This window comes from Schistocerca nitens, chromosome 2 (genome assembly GCF_023898315.1).
Source record: "Schistocerca nitens isolate TAMUIC-IGC-003100 chromosome 2, iqSchNite1.1, whole genome shotgun sequence".
NCBI lineage: Eukaryota > Metazoa > Arthropoda > Insecta > Orthoptera > Acrididae > Schistocerca > Schistocerca nitens.
The window spans coordinates 141,445,959-141,465,192 of NC_064615.1; the positions used below are offsets into that span (position 1 = coordinate 141,445,959).

The window sequence follows — 19,234 nt, forward strand, 5'->3', positions numbered from 1 at the left end:
CAAATGCAAAGATATGTAAACAGGCAGAATACGGTGCTGAGTTTGGCAACACCTACATAAGACAACAAGTGTCTGCCACAGTTGTTAGATTAGCTATTGCTACTACAATGGCAGGTTACCAAGATCTGATTCAGTTTGAATGTGGTGTTACAGTAGTCGTGCATGAGAGATGGGACACAGCATCTCCAAGGCAGCGATGAAGCGGAGATTTTCCCATACAACACGTTTCAAGAGTGTACTGTGGATATCAGGAATCTAGTAAAACATCAGATCTCAGATATTACTGCGGCTGGAATAAGATCTTGCAAGAATGGGACCAATGACGATTGAAGAGAATCATTCAACGTGACACAAGTGCACCCCTTCTATGAATTGCTGCAGATTTCAATGCTGGGCCATCAACAAGCATCACTGTGTGAACCAATAAATGAAACATCATCGATATGGGCTTTCGGAGCCAAAGGCCCACTTGTGTACCCTTGATGACTGCATGACACACAGCTTTACACCTCACCTGGGCCTGTCAACACCAACATTGTACTTTTGATGACTGGAAACGTGTTGCCTGGTTGAACGAGTCTTGTTTCAAATTGTATCGAGCAGATGAATGTGTAGGGGTATGGAGACAACCTTATGAATCCACGGACCCTGCATGTCAGCAGGGGACAGTTTGAGTTGGTGGAGGCTCTGTAATGGTGTGGGGCATGTGCAGATGGAGTGATATGGGAGCCCTGATACATCTGGACTTCCACAATGCATCTCCTCCACTCTGCTTGTTGTCTCCTTTTCCACACCCTTCTTTTCTGTTGCTTCCCAGACCATTTGTCTACAGACTCTATCAAATACCTCTTCTACATTGAGAAATGCCCTCATGTTGTCTTCCTCAAATTCACAGTGTTGCTCCTGGAGCTGCCTCACTGTAAATATAAGATCAACAGTTGATCTCCCAGGTCTGAAGCCATGCTGTTCCGGTCTGAACTTGTTCTTGATCCTTGTTCAGATTCTCCTTTCCAGGACGTTCTCATATACCTTATCACATTGTGATATCCTTCCTACTCCCTTTCTTGAAAATAGGGACAGTTAGTGCCCTATTCCAATCTTCTGGAGACAGGGTCTCATTCCATGTCACCCACATTGCACAATGCAGCCACTGTTTCCCAAGCTCTCCTGCTGTCTTCTCCATTTGGCACTTACTTTGTCCATATCTGGTGCCTTTCCTGCTGTCATCTTGTCGAGTGCCATTTCCATTTCTTTCCAACCAGTTTATGTTCTTCTCTGCCTTTGGTCTGTTAACCTCACCTCCAAGTCTATTCAGATTTAGCAAATGTTCAAAGTATTCCTTGACACTATGCTCAGCATGTCATTCCTATAGCTATCAATTATTGTTGTATCCTCTCTCAAACCTCTCCTCTTACTTTTGATGTTTCCATGTAGCACTCTTTTCCTGCTTCTGCTATCTTCCTTTGTCATCTTTGACTATTCCTCCATTCTTCCAACCAGTTTCATCTCTTCTCAGCCACTTTCTTATTTGCCTCTTTCTTGTCTTTCTTATAGTTCTCCCTTGCTAACTCATCCTTCCCTGGACCCACAGTCTGAAGGTCTTAGTCTTCTTTCAAACTACCTCTTTGCCACTTTCATTCGACCATGGTGTCCCCTTCCACTGTTTTCTGCCACTTTTCCTTCTGAATACAGCTACTGTAGCTTCTACCATAGCACTTTTAAATTGCCCTCATTCCTCTTCTTCTGCTTTTGGCTCATCCTTTGGTAACTTTTCCCTTATAATCATCTGATATTCTTCCTTGACTTCATTTTCCTTCAGTTTCCATACTCTAATTCTCCTTTCCTGGTTCTCTGCCGTCTTGCATTCCTTCATATTCTCATGCTTATCACCTGTAGCCCCTGGTCACTATTCAATGCCTTAGATAGTGATACCTTTATATCCGTTACAGTTCTCTTCATTTCCCAACCATAGAATATGTAATCCATCAAAGATCTGGGTGTCAGATTCCTGCTGTACCATCTTATTTTGTGGCACTCTTTCTCCTGAAATTATCACTAACCATTTCTATTGCAGAATTCCATCAATATCTTTCCTTCTTCATTTCTACTTCACCATCCTCCTCCTGCCAGCAAATTTTCACAACCTTTTCTTTCACTTCCTACCTGTGCGTTCTAGTCTCCCATGACTATTATTCTTTGTCAATTCAACTGCTTTTGTAGATCTTCCTCAAAGGCGATGTCCTCTTGAGATGTATAGCCCACTTGAGGGACATACACTTGAATAACCTCCATACTTCTTTCCTTTGTCATTATCCTGATCTTCATTACCTTGTCACTTATCCTCTGTACCTCTTCTTTTAGACCATCCCTATCAAGTCCACCCACTCCCTTTTGCCGTCCTCCTTCATTTCCACTCCAGTGTAATCTATAACCTTTCCACAGTTCCCTACTGCCTTCCTCTTTCCGTCTTGTCTCTCCCATGCCAAAATATCATTTTCTGCTTTCCAACATAACGACCAACTCCTCTACCATTTCTGTCAGTGCTCCAATGTTCAAAGTCCCAAAACACTTGCACCTTATCATATAAACATAGAAAAGAAATTGACCATCATGTAGAACACCACATCCTCAGAAAATAAATTCATCTTATTTGGGTTCATAAACATCTGTTACATAATATATTAAACATTTCTTGAAGACTATATTTTTCTTATATGATCCCATTTTTACTTCATTTAATCAATGGCTGAACAGAGTTGATAATGTTGTAGAATAGTACTTGAAGAGTGCAAGTAGCTACTTACTATAGTTATATTGTATGTATCAGCTAATCATCAAAACAATGATGGGAGAAGAATTTTTATCTCTAGCAGGGAAACAAATTTCTTCCTGCAGGCATTTCAATGTTAGGAAAGAAAAAAATTATTATGAGGTAGTCTGAACCTCCAGTAGCTGGAAAAATCACACCATTCACACTTCTAAACACACATTTTCATACCACCCATTTCAAGACTCTTGGACCACTCTATTGAATATCTATCCATATTTACACCCTTCAGCACTTTTTTCATTAATAACCTTCATATGCTGCTATTCATATTGTTCAACATTCTATAAAAATAATAATTGTATTTCCTCATAATCAACTTATTTAAATCTTCCCCTTATCTACTTTACTCAAAATAAATCTCCTACAGGTGATGCATGTCGTACACAAAAATTTTCTCACACCAATCAACAGTCATCTAATGAATACTCTCTTTCAGCAGGCTACCTCAGTAAATGATTACAGTCCACAAATCTTAGTCATTCTCTGTAACTGCTCCCCTTAAAGACTCTCATGTTCTTGCTCCCCACTAAAATGTCTGCCGTGTTCATGATCAAACTAAGGGAAAAAAAAACCAACTGCAACTCTATCCAGATAATTTCAAAAAATAATTTTTGAAACTGGAGCAACCACAACTACAATAGTTGCATGTGATTGCTTGACAATTCATACTGTGAACAGTTCATTAAAAGTCAGATGTTAAAATTATTAAAATGTCCGCTGTAGCTGTATTTGTTCAGGTTGATTACAAATCCCCACAACCAGTTTTGCAACTCTAAGTTGCTTCTTCTGGTGCAAATAAAAATGATAAGTCATATGCTACAGAATGTTGCAGAGTAACAATTGTCATGGCTAGGTAAAGTTCTCAGCCCCCTTCAATTGATAAAACACCATAGTCAATTGATAAAAAAACAGTCATCAGTGATGAATCTCATGTCTGTTTTGGGTTAGAAAGTGTACCCTTTCCGATTAAAATATGCTCTTGTCAGCCTATGTCGTGCAGTGCAATGCCCCTAAGGGCCCAGTACTTCAGGGAAGTACTGGGCCCTGTACTGACACAAGCTGACATGCTCATATGTATTTGCTACCATCATAGCAGCTGACAACATAAGCTATGAGTGTCCCATGTGTTGTTGAAGCATGTGCTGTGGCTGCTGTCAGGTACTACAGGCAGCAGCCACAGCACACACTTCAACTCACAGGACACTTATAGATTATGTTGTCAGCTGCTATGTTGGTGGCAAATACACATGAGCATGTCATCTTATGTCACTACATGTCACAGTACTTCTCTGAATAACATCTATGAGGGGCATTACACTGCTTGATGTAGGCTGACAAGAGCATATTTTAATCGGAAAGTGTACAGTTTGCAACTTAACGCAGGCATGACATTTATCATTTATGATGGTTATTATATCAATTGACAATCATTTTTTGTCAATTGAGGAGGGCTGAGAACTTCACGTAGCCACATAAGTTGTTATTCTGCAACATTCTGTAACCTATGACATAACATTTATACTTGCACCAGAAGACGCAACTTAAGAGTTGCAAAAGCATTTGTGTGGGTTTATAAAATGACCTGAACAAATACAGCTGCAATGGACCAATGGACATACATTCAGTTTCATTTAAAAAAATCACTGTATGAACTGTCAAACAATCGTTCAATTCTGTCTATCATTGTGGAACAAATGTTATACTACTGCACATTAATCTGCTATTTGTTTATCCACGTTTACATATCTGAAAATAGTTCTTTAGTATGTCTCTTCTGTCTGTCTGTTGTGTTCCTTGTAGTGCCCCCAGTGAAACTGTCATTTCTTCTCCATCACTCTTCACAGTCACAGTCTTTTCCCATTACCCGAAAACAGTTTCGTATTCATGTGTGGTACAAAAATCATTGACTGAAAACATGTAAGATGACCAATATTTATTTTAAGAAATATTTCTTTTCTGATTTTTATTGTTCTCCATTCTGTGATGCCCCGTAGTTGTGTCCACATTACTGGAAACACAAGGTCACTTGGAACTTCAATGTGTGTCCAAAATTCATCACTAATTAGGCTCATGTTAGTTCCAGTATCAACAAATATATCTTGTGTAACTATCACTTACTTTGCCCTGAACTACAGCTTTGATACCCAGTTTTTGTTTAGATCTGTCCTCCAGATATCTTGTTGAATACTCCAGTGCCAATTATTGATCATTAGACTCAGTAGTTTTCTCCAGATATCATCCCTTTCATTTGTATTTGGTTTATTTACCTCCTCTTGTGATGGAATATGGTTCAACATATCCTTGTCTTCATAAAAATGTAATACCTGTCTTCTTTTGAATCTTTCAAAATGGAAGCCTTTATGTGCCTTTTCTCTACAATCTCTAGCGGTATCTGGTACAGATGATGAAAATTTTTAATGTTTGTTAGTCTTGCTACTTTCCTTGCAACTTCTGATATTTGTGTGTTTTACTGATGACAACTGTGGTAAAAGCTTTATGCAAGTGTCTTTTAGTTGTGCCTGTCTGCAACTTGACATGTCTTCTCTACAGTAAGTAGCAAACTCTCTCTTCCTAAATTGTTGATGTTCCTACCTGGAGTTCCCGTTGTTTGATATTTACAACTTCATTTATTTTTCCATACCTTTTTCTATGTCTGGCCATTGTATTAAATTTAAAATAGGCTCACCATCTAAATACTTTCTGGTTAGCTCACTTGGAGTCACACCTGTGCTTGAATGCAGTAAATTGTTTAAAACTGTCTTTACATCTTTTACACATTGTGGCCAATGGGTGTATTTTTTGTTACACAGAATACAGAATAATTTACTATATTCCCTCATCTGTTCAATCAAAAGTTCCTTAAACATATGATATGTGAATTGCGGTCCATTATCTGATAAAAGTTTGTGTGGTTTTCCCACTTTGTTGAAATACTTATTGCCCATAAACCTTGTCGCAGTACTTCCATATCTATAAGTATTTACTGGAATCCTGCAGATACTCTTGGTAGGAGTCCATAGAAATCCTATAGCCACAGGATCCCAAATAAGTCCTGGAAATACTGGATAACATTTGTATCTATTTGCTTAAGTCCTACATTTACTTTTTACACACAACTCACAAGATTTTAAAATTGTCCTTATCCCTCAAGCCATTCCCTTCAAATAACAATATTGTCTCATGTGATTTAGACACTTCTGACCCCAAAGTGACCATGCCACATATGGATATACTTGGTCATATGTATCACATACTCCTCAGAAATGCATATTCAGCAATATGGTATTTCTGCCCACAAATCACTAAACCGTGTGCCTTCATAAGGTACAAATTTCATCTCCTTTACTTTTTGCCTAAGATTTTTAGCTACGTTGTGCATTTTCTTACCAATCCATGGATAAAAAGCTTGCTTTTCTTTTATATTTTGTTAATAGTAGATTCGTGTAACTGCTAGCATCTACCTTCCTTAGATAATATATTATAATGGATTATTAGAAGTGACACCATCTGGACCTCCTTCATGTTTGATGGCATTCTCCAAAAGGTGTCAGCCACTAAATTGTGATTCTCTTGCTTGTACTGTACCTTCAGATTCACCTCTTGGAAAAACAATGTCCAGCAAGTCAACCTGTTGTTCAGCAGTGTACATTGCACTAGAAAATTTCATGCCCTCTGATATGAATGCACCATCACTTTCTGGCCTGTTAATGGATAATGGTACTTGTGAAAAACTCGCATGAATGCTAATGTGTCTTTCTCAGTTGTGCTGTAGTTTCATTGACAGGCAATTAGCATTCTGTTAGCAAAAGCCAGAGTCCACATCCTGAAGAACCACAGACAGCGTGAAACTCCTTTGTGAAGTTAAGAGTGTGTAGTCATACTTAATACTTTTGATTCAGAGGATCAGTACCATGATACAGCTTTCTTTAATGGAAATAGAAATGAAGTCCCATGCTTCTTGATAGAGCTTAGGGGAACGACGTGGGATAACCGCACCGCCGAACTAGGCGAGGTCCTAATGGAGGTGGTTTGCCGTTGCCTTCCTCCAACCGTAATGGGGATGGATGGATGGATGATGATGATGATGACACAACAACACCCAGTCATCTCGGAGCAGGTGAAAATCCCTGACCCCCCCCCCCCCCCCCCAAGAAGAACCCAGGACCCTGTGCTCGGAAAGCGAGAACACTACAACGAAACCACGAGCTGCGGACAGCTTTGTTTAAAGATTTGCTAAATATACACTACTTGATGTCTGGTCTGGAATGAAATGCTGGCGAAACCCTACTAAAGCTAGAAATGATTGTTGCTTTCTGTTCCTCATTTCTGGATTTTTGAAATGGCTTCAACCTTAGTAGGAGTTGATCTTATACTTTCACTGTTTGTATTGTGTCCTGAGAATATTATTTGACCTCAGCTAAATTTGGTCTTTTCCAGATTAATAACAATATTCTTCTCCTTCAGCTTTTCCAACAAAGCTTGTGTAATGTGAATATTCTCTTCCCATAGTGAAGGTTTCTCAGGTCTCCAGCTGAGTAGTAGCAGTGGTTTATTGCAACGTTTCGGGAAATGTCATACTACCTATCTTTGGCTAAGTTTTCCTCCATTTCCAACATAAAATTTATATTTGCATGAATGCTGTTGAGATGCTCCAGAAACTCATATAGCGCCTGTTTGCCATGTCCCCACATGACAAAAGAATCGTTGACATAGCGGAAGAATTGCTTTGGTTTTGGTCTGCCAGTTTAAAGGCCCACCTCCTGTACATGTTCCATATAGAGGTTTGCAATCACAAGAGCCATTGGGGAGCCCATGGCCACACCTCAATCTGCTTGAAGAATTCCCCGTTGCACTGAAAGTAGGTGGTTGTTAGTGCGTGTTTTCATAAACCTTTGCACCTGTTCATCAAAATTACTTTACCTTCAGTGTATTCTTAGCGTCCTCCATAATGTCATTAATTTTTTTTGTTATATGTACTCTAGTCTCCTTAAAAACAGATAATTGGTGCTTCCAGCACTCCACATAATCTTTCCTTTCTTTTGCCCAGTATTACGTCTCCTTTTCTCTCAGTTTTCATATTTTCCTGTCTTCCCATTCTATCTAAACCTTGCCTTTATTTTCACTTCATATCTGATTCGGCATTGAGGCAATTTGTATCCCACAATTCAGTCATCATCTTTTAAACAGGAGCATATTCACCTTTTTTGCTCTGATAGGATCATTTTTCCTCTGGTTCCCTTCTTTTCCCTGCTACAGCAAGATGTAGTAGTCGTATGGAAGAGAACTTTGTGGGACTATAAAATTTTAATAGTTACTTATTAGTTACTTACGTGAAACTGCACTAATGCAAAACAAATTTTTAGGGACAGGAAAAAATCGGTGTTATTTTATGGCCAAAATAAGTATTATTTTTTGCACTTTTCGGTGTTATTTCTGGCAAGCTTTTTCTATTATCAGTTACCTATTTTTGTCACATTTAAACATTTTTCAATGCTATGTTGAAAATGTAACTATTCCTAAGATACGGTGGGCCAAACATGAGACAAGTGTAGAGAAAAATTGTTTTAACAAAAACTTTGTCACAAATAATTATTTAAAAACAAATACCAAAAGTAAAACTGAAAATAACAGCATGTTGCAGATATTTCACTGATGACATGTTTCGCGCCTCTTCATGTCGTTCTTGAGCCGTGGAGACCACAGAAGCCGGTCTTCACAGCTCAAGAATGACCTGAAGATGTGCTAGACGCGTGAAATGTGTCATCAATAAAGCATCTGCAACAGAGACTATTATTTCAATTTTTAACATTTGTATACTGTTGTTGCGCTTGGCCAGAATGGTGTGGAGTGATACATATATTTTAAATAATGCGAAAAAATCATTTATCAATGATGTATCCAGTTTGTGGAATGTAGTGTTGACCTGCAAAAATGTTTCCACAGTCGTTTGGGCCAGATTTTCACAATTGCTCTTCTTCTTTTTTGCAGCTTCAAAGCTGCTGCTAATTGTAGGCCGCTGCTTTATTGGCAAACTGGTCTACTTCAACTTGTTGCCCTTTTGTTTTTCGGTCTGCACCTGATTCACTGTTGAATCTTTATACTCCCGTGAAACTCTGACATTGCAGAATTTACAAAACACTGTTAGCTTATCAGGAGCATGTAAACCACCGATTTCAAATTCTCGCACCCTTTTGTCAGTGGTTACTGTGGGCTTCGTCATTGTGATTCGTTTGTGATAGATTTTAATTGCGCCATTGCTTTGAAACGGCATACTGTGGCATATACACTACAAAAGAAATAAACTAAATTCGCACAGTGGTCATTCATACGCGCTCGCAAAAGTCGATAGTCGAAAGGCCACTAGTGATGTCACAACTGCAAAAAGTAATACAATGGTTGAACATGGAACATTTCAACATTAAATATGTTTCTGACATCATTAGATTTACGACATTTCTTACGAGGACACAGAAATATATTGTTTAAAAACGCTGATTTTGCGTTACTTTCTTAAAAACTGCCGAATTCGCATTACTTCCTTAAAAACTGCTGAATTCGTGTTATTTGTCATGTTATCGTTTAAAGGATTTGTTTCTGTCCCAAATAATTTTACACCCCAGACCGGATTTCATGTGCACAAAAATTTTACGTATGCTAAGTACGTCAACATGGGTTTTCCAGAACCCTTCTGATGATACTGATACACTTTATGGCATATTTATCCTTGCTACATTGCTTTATAAACTATGTTTTTGCCTCACACTGGATTTTACATGTATATTTTACATAGACAAGTAGGTTAACTGTTAACCTATGTATCTTGGAAATAGATAAAGGTATTGAGAATTAAATACCATTGTAGACCTCATCAGATGCAGAAAGAACCAACTGACTTTGTCCATTTCTCTAAGCAGGAGTAAGTGTGTATTCTTCATACTTTGATGTCATACTGTAGGCTAGTGACACTAAGACAGTCCTTCTGTTGGGTACACAAGTGGTCCCTAGCTAAAAGACTATCCAAAACATTTGACTCTACTTTTCTATCACCAATAAAGACTGAGGGTTAAGCCCCAGAAGAATCAATTTTTTTATGCATGGCATTGTGAAACAGATTGGGTAGTGCTTGCTGTCCGATGCATTAAGTAGCTACAGTCCCTGCTGTGTGGTTCTCAAATGAAGGATCAGTCAAAGGTCTTTGCGACCACAATCAACAATTCACTTCAGTTACAGTAATTCAGTAGTTTAAATTGACCCCAAAAGACTCCTTTAATACAGTATCTAAATCCACCAATGCACATATGCACTAAGATATACTCACTGCTCAAGTATTGATGACAGATCCTTTGTTTAGTCCTGAGAAGAGTTTCAGCTCATAGTTTCAGTATCAGTACTACACCTCTCATTCAGTGTCCATTGGTGTCCTATCATTCACCACTGCATGTGAGTTGTTCCCGTCATTTGTAAACAGTGTTCCTGCTCACTTGCTGGCAGCAGTTTGATTATTGTCTTAAGTATTTGCAGAAGCAGTATACCCTGTAGAGTGTACAGAAGCAGCAGTACTTACTCCAACAAGTGATGTACAATTTACTTTTATATAATCTCAAACTGAACTCTGTGCTGAGGAATTTCATTACATTGTGTTGTTTTGGTAATTATGAAAATATTGGAAAATGTACCCAACATATTGAAAAAATTATGGTCAGTACTCCAGAGTATAAATTTGGCAATTGTTGCGGGTGGAAAAAATATGTAGTAATGTTATTTAAAAACATTACACAGTTCTTAATGTGAACAACTGGTGTAACAACTTGATGTCTTAATGTCAGGAGATGAAAAGTATGAAGCGTTGACAGAAATATCTGCCTTGATGTTTGTTAATGGCAATTCTGTTCCTGATATGTATACTTCTCTTGACAGAGTTATTTGTGAATGGCTCAAAATAACCGTGCAATGACACATCCTAATGTTTCTTAGGCAGCCACTGGTAGACCAGACCATCATGGTGTGTGTGTGTGTGTGTGTGTGTGTGGGGGGGGGGGGGGGGAGACACGCATGATGCACCCAAATGCCTGCACCCTTTTTTTTCCCACCATAAGTAAGAACAAATTTACTTTCGTACTGTAAATATGTAATTAGTTATTACAATTTTTTTCATGTTCGTATGGCTTACCCTCTAAATAGGTAAGAAACAAGGAAGAGCTCTATACAAAACATCCAGACCTGTAAAATTTGTTTCATTGATATATTCCCCCCCCCCCCCCCCCCTGCCGCCCTCCCCCCATTCAAAGAGAGATTTATTACCCATTACTGATTTTGAAGAGTAATTGAAGAGTATTTTTTAAAGAAGTACAGCAGTTGCCTATTTATGTTACCCATCTTACATCAGAAAAATGTTTTGATTGGTTCCTGGCAGTGCTGCTAGAATATATCATTCTCTGTTCACATCCGTTCTTATAGAAGAAAATGGAAGAAAATATGACTGCATCAATATATGCTCTTACAACTTGTCTTTTACATTTAAGGGCCTTATTGTACTTCCAAAATAAGTCTTTGATGTGCATGTTTTGTGACAGCCAAGCAGCACAAGTAGGATCAATAATAAACCACAGAAACATACAGATACGTAATAAAAATTAAATGATGCATTCATATATCAGCTGGGTAAACTGTAACATTAAGACTCCCCCCCTCCCCCATCACCACCACCATTTCCTCAACACCCCAATCCCCTCCCCTGCCCTCCTGTGCCCTCCCCTCCCCTGCCCTCCTGTGCCCTCCCCTCCCCTGCCCTCCCCTACCCTCCCCTGCCCTCCCCTCCCCTCCCCAGCCCTCCCCTCCCCTCCCCTCCCCAGCCCTCCCCTCCCCTCCCCAGCCCTCCCCTCTCCTCCCCTCCCCAGCCCTCACCTCCCCTCCCCAGCCCTCCCCTCCCCAGCCCTCCCCTCCCCTTCCCAGCCCTCCCCTCCCCAGCCCTCCCCCCTCCCCTCCCCAGCCCTCCCCTCCCCGCCCCAGCCCTCCCCAGCCCTCCCCTCCCCGCCCCAGCCCTCCCCAGCCCTCCCCTCCCCGCCCCAGCCCTCCCCAGCCCTCCCCTCCCCAGCCCTCCCCTCCCCTGCCGTCCCCTCCCCTCCCCTCCCCTCCCCTCCCCTCCCCTGCTGTCCCCTCCCCTCCCCTCCCCTGCCGTCCCCTCCCCTCCCCTGCCGTCCCCTCCCCTCCCCTCCCCTCACCTGCCGTCCCCTCCCCTCCCGTCCCCTGCCGTCCCCTCCCCTCCCCTGCCGTCCCCTTCCCTCCCCTTCCCTCCCCTGCTGTCCCCTCCCCTCCCCTCCCCTGCCGTCCCCTCCCCTCCCCTCCCCTGCCGTCCCCTCCCCTCCCCTCCCCTGCCGTCCCCTCCGCTGCCGCCCCCTCCCCTCCCCTGCCCTCCCCTGCCGCCCCCTCCCCTCCCCTGCCCTCCCCTGCCCTGCCCTGCCCTGCCCTCCCCTCCCCTGCCCTCCCCTGCCCTCCCCTGCCCTGCCCTCCCCTGCCCTGCCCTCCCCTGCCCTCCCCTCCCCTGCCCTGCCCTCCCCTGGCCTCCCCTGCCCTGCCCTCCCCTGGCCTCCCCTCCCCTCCCCTCCCCTCCCCTCCCCTCCCCTGCCCTGCCCTGCCCTGCCCTGCCCTGCCCTGCCCTGCCCTCCCCCGCCCCGCCCCGCCCCAACACCGCTGAAGTCCACAAATAGCAAATTTACTTTATTGTAGCAATAGGTTGTAATATTCATGTGGAATGACCAGAATGAAATGGTCTTTATGAAGTTAGGTCACTACTTACCAAATCGAAGAGGCATTAAGCAGCAGCCAAACACATATAAAAGTACATTGAAGCTGAGCTGGTAATCCTCCTTTTATACATTACAGCTGTTCAATGTTGCTTCTATTCAATTTGCTGCGAAATACAAAATTCCTCCATCTGTGTGAATAAACTTGTTCCTCTTGTGACTATTCACAGTTGTGATGATGTTTGTCGACATAAAGGTATGATCTAGTTCTTTTCAAAGTGCATTTCAGAAAATATGTTATAGATATTTGAACCCTCTTTCATTATTTTTAGACTTCACCCATCTTAGTGCAGTCTGTTTACTGCAATAAATAAATTGGGATGGAAAGACAACTAACTAAAATTTGCATTCTGCATTGTCAGCATAAGAAATGACTCTTCTCATTAAACCGTGTAAGACAAATTGTCATAATACATATGTATCTTTGTTTTCCAGGTTTCTGAAGGAAATGAATTATGCAGAAACGAATTATCATTGCTTTGTTGGCTGAAGTACTGGATTCTCGCAGGCATGTCACACTATCTGCAGCCAAAAAATGTATGGTAAAACAAAGGTTTTGCACTCAGGTTGCTCTTAGCAGCAAAGCAAATGGGAACATTTGACAAGACAGTTTGAAGTGCAGTGAACTTTTTTTGGCAGTGTAGACTAATATCTTAGTTTATTTATTCCATATTTTTGCTGTATGTGAAAGCTGTGTGAGAGAGACAGTGTTTTAAAAATATGCATTTTTAAGAATATGCAAACAAATGAAATAATAAGTAAAATTTGACGGGATGAGATTTGACTTCTACAAGAGATGTCAACTTCACTAAGCAAAGTAGATGTACAAAATGGAGATTTTTAGTGAGTTTCATTTACTGTGCATTTGATAATATCAACAAAACAGTTGTGGAAAGGTAGGAATTAAAGGGGCAAGTAGGCAAATTGTGACTCGCTACTATTTAATGAATCTATCTGCATGAACAGCGAACTGCATGAACAGTGAAATGGGAATATTTGCAGTCAAAGAATTTTATGTTATTAAGGAATATACATTGAAAAAAACATTGTCTTCAGAAAGGCGAGTAAAATGATGACCAGCTGAATGTTAGACTTAGCAACCCAAGTACAGTAAGCGGTGGACGTAAATTGTGAGAGGCATACCTGACAGTAGTTGTAATAAATTTATATTTTGTGAGTGAAACTAATTGATTTGGGGAACAGCTGATGCAGCAGTAAATATACTATATTACTTGGTTATTCATAGCTGTTTCAGTGGGTTTTAAATGCAGAATTAGAAAGGGATCCAGTATCTACTTTCATGTTTATAGATGTACAAAAATCCTGTTATAATATTTGCTAAGTTTCAGTGTATATGATTTGAAAAGTTTGTGTCTGGTTTCCTATCCCATATGCGTTGTAACTTTATGATTACTTCTTCTTCCTGTTTACCTACTTACACTGTTTTTACATACGGTTTCCCTCTTACATTCAAAGAGATTTTTAATTTTCTGTATTTTATCCTTTCATTTGTATTACGCCTTCCAGTGTGTGTGTGTGTGTGTGTGTGTGTGTGTGTGTGTGTGTGTGTGTGTGTGAGATTGATGACTGTTATATCTATTGAGAAGAAAAAGTTCTAGGTGCTACAATAGCACTTAAAACACAGTATTCTTGCTAGTTATTACTAAGAAATAAGCAAGTCTATATGTGCCTCTGAAAATTGCTACCTCCTACCCTTTATTTTAGAAATCAGACTCACTATCATGCTGGTTTATTGTTTATTGAGTTTCATCCAATACTTCCATAATTTCTTGCATGGAAAAAAATTATAATATATTGATCAGAGTTAAATGTGAGATATTGAGTTACCCACTGTATAAGCACAAAGAAGTCACACAGACTGACCTCAAAAGTCACTTAATTTCATTTTAAAGTATTTCATGCAGATCAGGTAATTAAGCCACAGAAAATCTCATTTATCATCCCTAGTAAACATGTATACTTTACTATTCTTCACATGATATTGTATCGGTTCCTTTAGAAGTTTGTCTTACCTTTGTTTCACATTACTGTGATGACTTTTCTTAGTACTTTAACAAAATTAATAGGGAAATTCAATGGTTTTCCCTAATGATTGTTGAGGAGACAAAATGTCCCAATATTGTTACAGCAATAATGTGTTAGCATGGCTCTTTGAAAGATACTCAATTTTAGCAGTCGTACATATGGATATGTAAGTCTTCAGCAAAGGTATAACCAGTGGTGGCCAGTGATCATGTGCTAATGAGCTGCAGCACACTGTAAACATCACACTAAAATTACACCATTTCTCTTCAAATGTGTACTGGTATGCAAACAAAATAGACAGAAACATGTTTTATAGCACTCACTCTATGGTAACTAGAAACCAGTGTCAAGTGCTGAAATGATGGTCAGCCGCACTACTGTCAACTCACAGAAGGGATGCAGCTGTCTGTTTTTGACTGTACATGCTCTGATGTGACATCATTCCTGCTGGCACTATGGGTGCTATGTCACTCACAGCAGTGGGTCAGTATTTTTCTTTAAAAGTACGAGTAGAATATTGTGCAAGCAACATGGTGAATCTCTATATGATCAGCTGAAGAGGCCCTTTTCCTGTATATCTTTTGAGGAGAAAGTGAGTTAAAGAATATGATAGACCTGCTCCAAATTCAAATCTAATGAGGGGAGGGCATGGGACAGGGCTCAGACTATGTAAGTAGCAAGTAGATGATCCTTTTAAGTTCCTAGAATATTTCACCCGAGTGAGTCATAAGAAAAGGTAAAACACACTGTACATATTTACAAGTACAGTATGAAGTATCTTTGAATGACACATGCCTTATTGGTGCTGTGGCGCAGTGGTCAAGTGCACCGGCTGGCGATTCGTCAGCTCGGGTTCAGTTCTTGCTGCTACCACTATTTATTTTTCCCATTTTACTTTATTCGTCACAGTCTCAAATTGTTAATTATAAAATTTAAATGTATGTAAACAATTTTATGTATGTAAACAATTTTACGTATGTAAAATTAACGTATTCAATGTAAGTCATGGTTACTACCTTTGTAAGTAAAAAGGCTATAGGGTGGCGGCAGAAAAAGCAGGTTGGATCTGCAGGTGTGATGCTTGCAATGCAATTTTTTGCTTTCCACATTTGTTATCTGGGAACAGTGATGCACGGGATTCATGGGGAATGAAAGATCCAGGACATGGATTAATAAAAAACCATAGTAAAAGTCATAAACATATAAACAACATAATTGATATTAGTACATTAGAGAAAGTTAATACCATAACAATATTAAGCTGCACATTTACTGTACTCTTGCAGTGTTGTAGCATATTGGTAAAATCATGCACGAGCTGCCACTGGGCGAAACAGTACAAATTACCAGATGACATTACCTCTTTATTTACAGATGAAATAAACAGTTTATGAGTTCTAAAAGTGTCTGACTGTACTACATTTCCAATGTACAATGCTCTTCATAAGCCTGGTTTTCATAAAACATGTCTAGGCACTATGACTGTCTGTCTTGATCATTTTTAAAAAATATACACATTAGTGCATTTTGGCCACAGCCTTCCTCAGAATCACATTTAAATCTCGGTACATAGTATCTCATTAGTTCACATGTACACTTGTACTGTGACTAGTCAGTTGATCAAGATGGACAATTATATTCACTAATAATAACAATCACAGACTCATAAACGACAGTATTTATAGACAAAATATGTTTAATTATTATTATTATTTTATCTCATGATGTGCAGCTATACTGCTGCTTCAATTTACTATACTCTTTTGTGTATTTTTTTACCATTTCAATGATTATGAATTGTGTTTATATACATATTCCCCATTTTCGTTCAATCCAAAGATTTACATAGACCATGACATTTGCATAACTGTTGTATGTAATAACACTGCAGGTAACTGCATGTGGAATTCAGCTTATAGCTTTCTTGTTTATTTTATTATTTAATTTTTCTACTATTTTATTGATATCATGAGAAGTTCTCTAAAAAAGGAATTATTGTCTAAAGTTGAAGATTTTTATTGAATGACAATGGAACAACATAGGCATAATCACACTGTTTTTCCTGTCAGCCAAAATATTTTGCTGTTACAACCTGATTAAAATTGTTTGTGCGAGCACTATAATCACAACCAGATAATGAATTATATTATACACAATCTGTAGAGATATACAAAGTGCTGATATACTGTATCTTCTGTGTGCAGCATGCATATGACTTTCCTTATTGAGGAGGAATGAGAAAAGTTCACATATAGTGCTTCTAAGTATCAGTTAAATCTTAGATTCAGTTGCACACATTGTTACAGTTTATCCTGATGTACTTGACAAAAATAGTTAAATATTTAAGAAATGGAACAAATAAAGAAAAACGAATTCCACTTTTAAGATGATATAATGGGAATCAAATCTAGATATTTGAATTTTTGCTAGTTCCGCTAAGAATTGCAAGTAGATTGTCAAAATAAGTTGAGTAGAGGGGACATTCATTAAAATGTTCATAGGATTACACATTCTGTTATGTTAATGTCTTCATGAAGGAGAGCTCTCAGGGATTTGAAATAGTGAACATCATACATTAACACTACAGCTTGCATATGTGAAGCATACAAATAAGCAATTCCAACTGAAGTCCTAGTATACTCACATTGCTCATTATGGGACCTACTTGTAGATTAATATTTTAATGCATTATAAATGAGGATACTGTGTGTCCATTAGTAGAAAAGGAGCTACTTTGAGAAAGATCATTATAGGAGACTACTACTGTACAATGCAGACTGCAGATCTCTTACAGCCAAATATCCGGATTTGATTCCAATCAAGTATTATAAATTGAGCGCTTAACTTGCAGAGAGCAATTGTGTTAAAGGTCTGATGGTGATTTTCTAATTAATAGTCCTTTTAAAGTAGCAAAACTTTTTCATTTAATGAGTCTGGATTCCATGGAGAGTTCTCATGTGTGAATACATGTTGTTAAACCAATCTCATCCAGATTATGTTTCTAGATTTTCAGGTTGTGCTATTTTTAAAAAGAGGTGTTATTTATTGAATATTTATGTATGTATTTATTAAAGTGCAGGTGGCCTGTGCATGACAATCTGAAAGAGATAACCATGTAACTTTTTAAATACATTATTTCTTATGGAGTGGAGCTGGAATGCAGTATGTGACTCAAGACAGATTTTTAAGAAAATGTGCATTTCTTTTTTGCCTGTTCCAGCTGTGTATTAGTTGTAATTCCTAATGAAACCTTTTATAGAAAAGGCAGATAACTTTAATCTGCTTCATAATTTGTGATTCATTTATACTTCATTAGTCATGGACTATTTTTGTGATATAAAACTTTATTAACTGAAATATATGAATCACAAAATATTTTTTGGAACATTCTTTCTAGTAATGAGAAATACAAGGAATCTAGCAACAAACATTCTTCTCTTTCATTCCTGGCATTTAGTATGTTATGTTAAACCATTTCTGTACCAGTGCATTTTACATATCATTGTGAAGTCCTGTATTTTTTTTAGGAAAGGTGGGAAAAAGGCTTATTACTTTTGCTGTTGAAAGTTGATTCAGAGTAGCTGCTGGCCTTTAGAATGGAAGGTACCAAAACAATAAATATCAAGTAACAATGTGTAACAGAGACTGAAATGTCTATTCATTTATTGTGAAATCTTGTAATACAGAACAATAAAACATTGCTTTGGTGCATTGGTATTTGCTGGGAGGACTGTTTTATACCAAAGAATCTGATTGCCCAGTCTTGGATTGTGCATTCTTGGCAATGTGGCTGTTGTTTTTCCATTCATGCCCTGAGAAATCAGGAATTAGAGATGATTACCAGCATGCTGAAAGCTTGTCATTCATTGCAAAACAGCGTAAGGGAACTGTGGCTGCAATGTTCATATTGAGTCATACAACATTGCACCCTTCCCCAACTCCCAGAAAACTTGCAGAATATTCTTTACTGCAGATATATTTACACACAAACTGAGTGGTTAAAGGTCTTGGTAGTTGCCTGTTTGAAGATGTGCCATGTGTGTCCCCTGTACGTTGTGTCTAGATTTTGCATGTGGCAAGAGTGTGGATACAATACCTGAGTAGTCTGTTGCAGACATCTGTAGTAAATATGGCAGTACATTGAGAGTGAACCTTTTTTGAATGTGGAGTGGTCTTGGTGCAAAATAAAAGAGTCATAGCATATCAAAGATTACAGAAGAATTTAGGCTTCCCCGTGTGAAAATGGCCACAAAGGATATCACATGTATTGCAGTAATGGCTGTGTCAACTCTGCAGTGCCTTAAGGCCAGTTGATGGTATGCTGCAAGTCAAAGTGCCACCAATTTCAGTGTATAGAAACAGAAACATTACTAATTGCACCATATGCATCACATAGGCCTCCACAACTGATGACTGAAGGTTACATCCAATGACTTCCATGATTTTTTGCAGTTTGATATATATTAGAAAAAAATGAGGACATGCTTATAGTGGCTGTATGCACACTGTCATTGAGAATAAGGCATTGATGTAAATATTGTAAAAGATTTTCATT

At 39.1% G+C, this 19,234-nt stretch overlaps 1 protein-coding gene across 1 annotated transcript in view; it reads left to right on the forward strand.

Moving 5' to 3' along the window:
* LOC126235844 (cytochrome b5 reductase 4) overlaps positions 1-18,317 on the forward strand; it is a 315,221-nt gene extending 296,904 nt beyond the window's left edge. Inside the window, exon 10 of the mRNA XM_049944708.1 lies at positions 13,069-18,317. Within this exon, the coding sequence (XP_049800665.1) occupies positions 13,069-13,123 (55 nt within the window). The 3' untranslated portion in view covers positions 13,124-18,317. The remainder of the gene's footprint in view (positions 1-13,068) is intronic.
* The last annotated feature ends 917 nt before the right edge of the window (positions 18,318-19,234 follow it).